General features: G+C 43.6%; 1 protein-coding gene and 1 non-coding gene across 2 annotated transcripts; one reads left to right on the forward strand and one right to left on the reverse strand.

Moving 5' to 3' along the window:
* Window positions 1-229: 229 nt before the first annotated feature.
* Window positions 230-336, reverse strand: LOC117281302 (small nucleolar RNA R71). Its single transcript, XR_004511913.1, has one exon. It is a non-coding gene; the product is annotated as a small nucleolar RNA R71 (small nucleolar RNA).
* Window positions 337-1821: 1485 nt separating this feature from the next.
* On the forward strand, window positions 1822-3177 carry LOC138899291 (uncharacterized). The gene is made up of 2 exons (XM_070185445.1): window positions 1822-2454; window positions 2536-3177. The coding sequence occupies exons 1-2, from the start codon at window positions 1822-1824 to the stop codon at window positions 3175-3177; spliced, it is 1275 nt and encodes a 424-aa protein (XP_070041546.1).
* Window positions 3178-8066: the final 4889 nt, after the last annotated feature.

Below are 8066 nucleotides of genomic sequence, written 5' to 3' on the forward strand. Positions count from 1 at the left end.
AAGAAGCTAGTGAGGCGAGCTATGGAGCTCGCGTTAGAGCTAGCGAGGCGAGCCTCTGAGCTCGCGTGGGAGCAGGCGACGCGGGGGGAGGCTTGCGTTATTGTTTCCATTCTCGGTGACAGAAGAGGCTCAAACTTGGCTTAATTCACTCCCCATAAACTCCATCACTACTTGGGAAAAATTAGTCAAGCAATTTTTGGACAAGTTCTACCCACCCAATATGACTGCCAAACAAATTGATGAGATATTGAGCTTCAGGCAGAGACCAACAGAAATACTACAAGAAACGTGGGAGAGGTTCAAGGGTATGCTGGTTAAGTGTCCATATCATGGCATTCCAGATCAGATATTGGGGCAGAGGTTTTACATGGGTTTGGCAGACAACTTAAAGGCCAATGTTGATGCTTCAGCAGGTGGAGCATTTTTTACCAAATCATTCAGAGAATGCAAGATCCTACTTGATAAAATGGCCCAAAACTCAAGATGGATGACAAGATAATCTATGATCACTCATGTCGTTCACTCAGTGGCTTTGGACACAAACAACTCCATGGCCGAAAATATGGCCACTCTGATGATGCAAATGAGTATCCTCACCAAAAGGATCGATGAATCAGGCCAGAAGCAGCAGGTACACATAGTTGATGTGACTAATGGGGGCTTATGTACACCATCCATTAACCAACCATATGTATTCTCTTGGAGTGCGGAAAGTGACAACCAGCATTATCAGGAAGATATGAACTATGTGGCCAACTATGGAGGACAGAGGCAAGGTGGTCAGAATTGGGGGCAACAGAATCAACAATATAGACCAGCACATCAGCAGTACAATAATAGCAGTAATCCTAGAGCTATGCAACCACAAGGTCAAGTTGTGTTGTACCTAAGGCAACAGGGGTACAACCAGCAAAATCAGCAGCTAGCTTATCAAAAGCCTCAACGACAGCAAATAGTGAGACAAGATGATGGGTTGTCCGAAATTAAAGGAATGTTGCAACATCTGATTGGGTCCAATGAAAAAATGCAAGAAAGAGTGGACGCATATGAATCAACGATAAAAGGCATTAAGATTCAATTAGGACAGATATCAATGGCTCTGAATAATCGCCCCCGAGGGATGTTACCTACAGATACACATGTCAATCCAAAAGAGTAGGGCCCAAAACAGCTTATGATAGTGAGTCTAAGAAATGGTAGAGACCTAGATCTAGAGCAAGAAATTGCTCGCGAAAGCCGACAAACTGAAACACTTGTGTCAGTACCCATTGAGGTAGATGATTCAACAAGGTTAACTGAGGTGCCGATACAACATGCACAAGAGAGAACAAGTAAAGAAAAAGAGGTTGCGAAGGAGGCTGAGGTAGCACAAGAAACGACAGAAGAAGCAGTGCCTAAGCAGGATAAAACTCAAATCACAGGAAGGAAGCGACCTCCAGCACCATTCCCACAGAGAGTGGCCAAATATCAGAAGGATGAGTAGTATAAAAATTTCATAGAGATGTTGAAACAAATCCAGGTGAACATTCCACTGATTGACGCCTTGAGAGAGATGCCTGGGTATGCCAAAATGATGAAGGATTTGATGTCTCGCAAGTTCGACTTTCAAGACTTGGCCACCGTTACACTAACCCAGACATGTAGTGTTGTCATGACGAGACCCATAGTTGAGAAGTTGTCAGACCCAGGGAGTTTCACAATCCGATGCACAATAGGCAGTTATGCTTTTGCTAAAGCATTGTGTGATTTGGGGCAAGCATACACTTGATTCCCTTGGCTATCTACAAAAGATTAGGCATTGGAAGAGCAATACCCACATTCATGTTACTACAGCTAGCCGACCGGACAGTGAAGAGGCCATCAGGTATCCTTGATGATGTACTAGTGCAGGTTGGAAAATTTGTGTTTCCAGCAGATTTTGTCATTCTGGACTGTCGGGTTAACGAGGAGATCCCTATAATTTTGGGAAGACCATTCTTGGCCACTGGGAGAGCTCTAATTGATTGTGAAACTGGAGAGCTAAAAATGAGACTGAACGATGAAGAGATAACATTCAATGTGCAGAAGTTTATGCGGCGACCAAGTGAATTTGCTAATTGCTCTCTGATAGAAGCTGTGGATGTAATTTTGGAGGAAGAAGATGAGACTTTGAACGCTAAAGACCCTCTAGCAGTATGTCCCATGAACTTAGAGGAGGTAAATGGAGAGGACTTGGCAGAGTGGGTGCTGGCTCTTGAAGGCCAAGGGTTCTGGAAAAGAGAGCTCGAATTTGAGTCTTTGCATTTAGAAGAAAGAAAGACTCCTCCAGCTAAGCCATCGATCGAAGAGCCACCACAGTTGGAACTGAAATCGCTACCACCTCATCTCAGGTATGCTTTCTTAGGACCTAACTCAACTTTACTTGTTATTATCTCATCTAGTTTGTTAGATGTGCCAGAAGAACAGCTTTTGCAGGTATTAATAGAGTGCAAAACTGTAATTGGTTGAACCATTGTAGACATTAAGGGTATCAGCCCGGCCTTTTGTATGCATAAGATTTTACTGGAAGACGGCCACAAACCTTCCAGAGAACATCAAAGAAGGCTGAACCCCAACATGAAAGAAGTCGTGAAAAAGGAGGTGATAAAGTGGTTAGATGCGAGAATCATTTTCCCCTTCTCTGACAGCAATTGGATTAGCCCAGTTCAATGTGTGCCAAAGAAAGGTGGAATGACTGTGGTACAAAACAAGAACAACGAGTTGATCTCAATAAGAACAGTCACAGGATGGCGAATTTGTATGGACTACAGAAGATTGAATAAGGCCACCCGAAAAGACCATTTTCCATTGTCGCTCATTGATCAGATGTTAGATAGATTGGCTGGGAGGTCTCACTACTGCTTTCTGGATGGATACTCGGGGTATAATCATATATCTATTGCCCTGGAAGATAGAGAAAAAATGTCATTCACCTGTCCATATGGCGTCTACGCTTTCCGAAGAATGTCGTTCGGCCTATGTAATGCACCCGCCACATTTCAAAAGTGCATGATGGCCATCTTCACAGATATGGTGGAAGACATAATGGAGGTCTTCATGGATGATTTCTCAGTGGTGGGAGACTCATTCGATGATTGCCTAAAGAATCTGAAAAGAGTGCTGAAAATATGTGTGGAGACTAATCTGGTGCTCAACTAGGAAAAATGCCATTTCATGGTACATGAAGGTATAGTCTTGGGGAACCTAGTGTCAAGTAAGGTAAATGAGGTGGATCATGCAAAGTTTGATGTGACAGAAAAGCTACCACCACCCACTTCCGTCAAAGCAATAAGAAGTTTCCTTGGCCATGCCGGTTTCTACAGACGGTTTATAAAAGATTTCTCCAAAATTGTTAACCTCTTGTGTAAATTGCTTGAAAAAGATCACCCTTTTGTGTTTTTTGATGACTGCAGGGTATCGTTTGAGGAGTTGAAGAAGAAACTGGTGATTGCACCAATCATAGTGGCCCCCGACTGGGGGCAACCTTTCGAGCTGATGTGTGATGCAAGCGACTATGTTGTGGGAGCAGTTCTTAGGCAATGAAAAGATGAAGTCATGCATCTGATATACTACGCAAGTTGAACCTTGAGTGGTGCCCAACTGAATTACACAGTGACAGAGAAGGATATGCTAGTTGTGGTGTTCGCATTTGATAAATTCAGGTCATACCTGATAGGCTCAAAGGTAATTGTTTACACTGGTCATGCTGCCCTTAGGTACCTAATTGAGAAAAGGGAGTCAAAGTCGTGCCTAATTCGATGGGTGCTACTGCTACAAGAGTTCGACCTGGAAATCCGGGATCGAAAAGGAACAGAAAACCAAGTTGCTGATCATTTGTCCAGGCTTAAAGGAGCGGAAAAGAAGGTTGAGGTGGAGGAGATCATGGAGACTTTCCCAAATGAACAACTCTTAGCAACGAGCCTAGAGGGTACACCATGATTTGAAGATATTGCAATTTACCTGGCAAGCGGTATTGTTCCCTATGACTTGTCTTCTGTGCAAAAGAAAAAGTTTTTTTGTGATTGTCGCATGTATTTCTGGGATGAACCATATTTGTTCAGGATTTGTCTTGATAACATGATCTGTAGATACATTCGCGAGATAGATCAATCTTCTATTTTGCAGGCATGTCATGCTTTACCGTATGGAGGACATTGTGGAGTTTTAAGGACAGCGGCTAAAGTGTTGGAGTCAGATTGTTATTGGCCGACGCTGTTTAAAGATGCACACTTCTGGGTAAAAGGTTGTGATGAGTGCCAACGGACGGGGAATATTTTCCGTCTACATGAGATGCCCATGAACCCAATTCAAGAGGTGAAAGTATTCGATGTATGGGAAATCAACTTTATGGGACCATTTGTCAGCTCATATAACAACAAGTACATACTTGTAGCGGTGGACTATGTCTCGAAATGGGTAGAAGTCGTGGCACTTCCAACAAATGATTCAAAGGCAGTTATTGGTTTCCTCAGAAAGAACATCTTCACCGAATTTGGCACTCCAAGAGCTATCATCAGTGATGGGGGCAACCACTTCTGCAACCGAGCCTTTGCACAGTTGTTGGAGAAATATGGCGTTTACCATAAAGTTGCTACTCCGTATCACCCACAAACAAGTGGGAAAGTTGAGGTGAAACAGAAAAATCAAGAGTGTTTTGACCAAAACTGTAAATGCTACTCGGACTGGTTGGGCGAGAAAATTGGATGATGCGCTATGGGCTTACCGCACTGCATTCAAATCTCCGATTGGTATGTCACCGTATAAATTGGTGTTTGGAAAGGCATGTCACTTGCCGGTGGAGTTAGAGCATAAAGCCTTTTGGGCGTTACGAGAATTAAATCTGGACTTGGAGGCCGCTGGAACTAGTAGAGTCACAGAGTTGTATGAACTTGACGAGTTTCGTTACCATGCTTTTGAGAGTACAAGGTTATATAAGGAAAGAATGAAACTAGTGCACGAAAAAAATATTCTTGAGCAAACTTTTAAGCTGGGAGACGTGGTATTATTATTCAATTCGAGATTGAGGCTGTTTCCGGGCAAATTGAAGTCAAGATGGTCAGGACCATTTCGTGTGCTAGAGATTCATCCCACCGGAGCTGTAGAGATTGCTTCAGAAGATGGTTCTCGCAAGTTCAGAGTCAATGGTCACAGGTTGAAACATTATTTGGGCATGGATGAGATGAAAGTAGTATCAGTGACTCATTTGCTAGAGCCAACAATGTTGAGCGAGCCTTAAGTGGATTGCCTGCGTCATGCCGCGACATTAAATCAGGCGCTTCATGGGAGGCAACCCATTGTATTATTGTATTCGTCATGCCGTGACGTTAACTAAGGCGCTCATTGGGAGGCAACCCAATTCGTAGTTGATTTTTAGCGTAATTAGAATTCTTCTTTTCGTTTGTATGAACTAACATGTTTGCAGGCAATTTCGGCAGATCGTGCACTGGACCTCACGTCGCCAGGTCCCCAGCGAGCTTGGCCAGGCAGAAAGCCTCGCGTCGCCATCGTTATTTCTCGCGTGGGAGCTCGCCTCGCATGGGTTACAGTGAGGTGCAACGCGTGTAATGTCTCGCGTCGCTCGCCCCACAGCTCGCGTTGGAGCTCGCTTCGCACGGGGTATAGCGCACTATTAGCCTTGCGTCGCCAGGTAAGAATTTTTTCGGTTTTCTTTTAATCTTTTTGTTTTGTTCCTTTTAAAACCCTTCCCTTAAAACATAAACTAAATGCCTCAAACATCACTCATAATAATCTCACACACTCATGCCTCAAAAACCCTCCCTCATAAACCCTTTGAAGACTAGCATTCTCTGCTCTTTCCTTCACCTGCAACATCAATTCAAGGGCAATACCTCCTCTTACACATCTAAGGTATGATTTCTATATCCATTCTTTGGCAATTTCGAATTGGGTGAATGCATGCCATTGGATACAAATTTTGGGATTGTTCTTCATTGTAACAATGTGTTGGTGTGTCCCAACCCTATGAACCCCATAGGAATAGTATTGTTATTGTGTGAACAAGCGGTAGCGTAGAAATCCCAAGCTGATTTGGGAGGGTGAGGCAATCCCCCATCCCTACAAGCACTCCCATGGCATTGGTGCATGCTAAGTGTTTATCATAATGCTCCAAAGGCATTCGTTGTCCTCATTGGAGCCCTCCGGGATTGTAAGACTAGTGCTATGTAACCGGGCACCACTTTAAAATTTTAAGTGTGGGGTGGCTCACTGGTATCCCGATACTTCGAAATTGGAGGAAGCACACATGTGTCATTGCTTGATTCTCATACTAAGAAAAGATGAGGTGAAGTCTGAGTAACCTCGAAAATTATTGAAAATCATGTGTTGAACTCTTAAGTGTGGGGTCGCAAGACCATGTTTTGAATTTTGCAATGCACCCTAAACTGATTCATGCACTTGTATAGATACAAACATGCCTCCAAGGAAGGACACCGGTAAAGGCAAATCCACATCCACTGCTCCATCTAAGGCTAAGGCTCCCTCCGCACCTCTATCGAAGAAGAGAAAAGGGGGGGAAGCAACTTCAAGTCAAGTTGAAGGACTGCAAGTAGTGGCAGCTATAGCAGCCACTCGCCCACAACCTCAAGGACAAAGGGAGTTTGAACTCAAGAGTATACCTCCACATGTTAAGGACGGGTACAAACGTTGTAGGCCCAGACATATACATCTGGAATCTGCTATTCATGAGCGTCACCTATAAGCCAAGTACCAAGCAATCTGGAGAAGTATTAATGAGTTGGGTTGCGTTATGTGTTCAAAAATACCGGGGATATCAATGTCAATCTGGTTTGAGAATTTTATGTCGGTTTTGATCCAAAGGATCCTGAGCAACTGGTGCCCATTCGGGGAAGGTTGATAGATTTTTCAGCCTCACCAGTATGCAATTTCTTAGGTGCTCCAGATGTTCCTCAGGAACCCTTGGACAATTTCATCACCCGTCCTACATATCAAGAACTGAGACACACTCTTTGTGGTGTCAATTCTATGGCGGCGTGGGTTCGGGATAAGAAAACTAATCGTCATAGAAAATTCCCCAAGAAGAAAATGAGGGCAGAGGCTCAAGTATGGCTAAAATTCATTAATACACGGCTCTTACCTTGCAATCATGACACTCTTATTAGCCGTGAGAGGACGTGTGTGCTATATGTCCTCATGATTGGCCAGAGGGCGAACGTGGTTCATTTGATCCGCTACCAGATGACTCAAGTGAGAACTAGTAAGATAATTGATTGAATGCCCTTTGCAAACATGTTAACACAGTATTTGAGACAGGAAGAGATAGAGGAGGAGAAAGCTTTCGATCACATCACTGATCAGCCTCTACGACTAATGGATATTACAAGCGTCCGGGTTAAGAAGGATATTGTTATGCCATCAATGATAGGTTCTAAGTGCAATGCTCGCGATGATAGCTTTATGGCCCATTTATATGGGATGATGGACTTGCAGCCTCGGATTGGGGGACGTTCGGCCACTATAGAGGAGAGGAACATATTAGAGGAGCATTTCCCGCTCAATGCTCATGCTCAGCAGTTGGTTGGGCTTGGTGATGGCTACAAACTCCCAGAGGATGAGGATGTCAACATACCTGAGCAATCTGAGGTTGAGCCGGAGCAGTCGAATGAGGATGATGATGATGAGGAGGAGGAGAAGGAGGAAGCAGAAGATGAGGAATGGGCAGCCTTCGAGGATGAAGGCGATGACGAAGATTGATCAAGGAGTTTTCATACACCCTACTTGTTATTTTTTCTTGTTTTGTCTATTTGAGTATGCACTAAGGACATTGCATGAAATAAGGGTGGGGTGGTAACTTGAAAATATTAGCCTTGTTTTAGTTATTTTTTTATTTAGTGTCGTCTTAGCCTGATATAAAAAAAAAGTAAAAAAATTGGACTCTTCCCGATGATGGATCTCCTAAACAGTTTTCTTGAGGGAATTAAGTCTAAAGAAAAAAAAAAGATTTTCTTGTAGGTAGTGTAGTAATGCCCCCTTGGTTTTCCTTTGTGCCGTGGTTCTTTTCCAAAGGTTTT

The sequence above is a fragment of the Nicotiana tomentosiformis genome, chromosome 9 (genome assembly GCF_000390325.3).
Source record: "Nicotiana tomentosiformis chromosome 9, ASM39032v3, whole genome shotgun sequence".
In the NCBI taxonomy this organism is placed as follows: Eukaryota; Viridiplantae; Streptophyta; class Magnoliopsida; order Solanales; family Solanaceae; genus Nicotiana; species Nicotiana tomentosiformis.

What these genes read in the sequence shown, in the direction of transcription:
- LOC138899291 (XM_070185445.1), top strand. Translation starts at nt 1,822, where the DNA reads ATGTTACTACAGCTAGCCGACCGGACAGTGAAGAGGCCATCAGGTATC. An exon ending in CAGAAGAACAGCTTTTGCAG is followed by an intron (nt 2,455 to 2,535) that starts GTATTAATAGAG and finishes TGTATGCATAAG; the next exon opens with ATTTTACTGGAAGACGGCCA.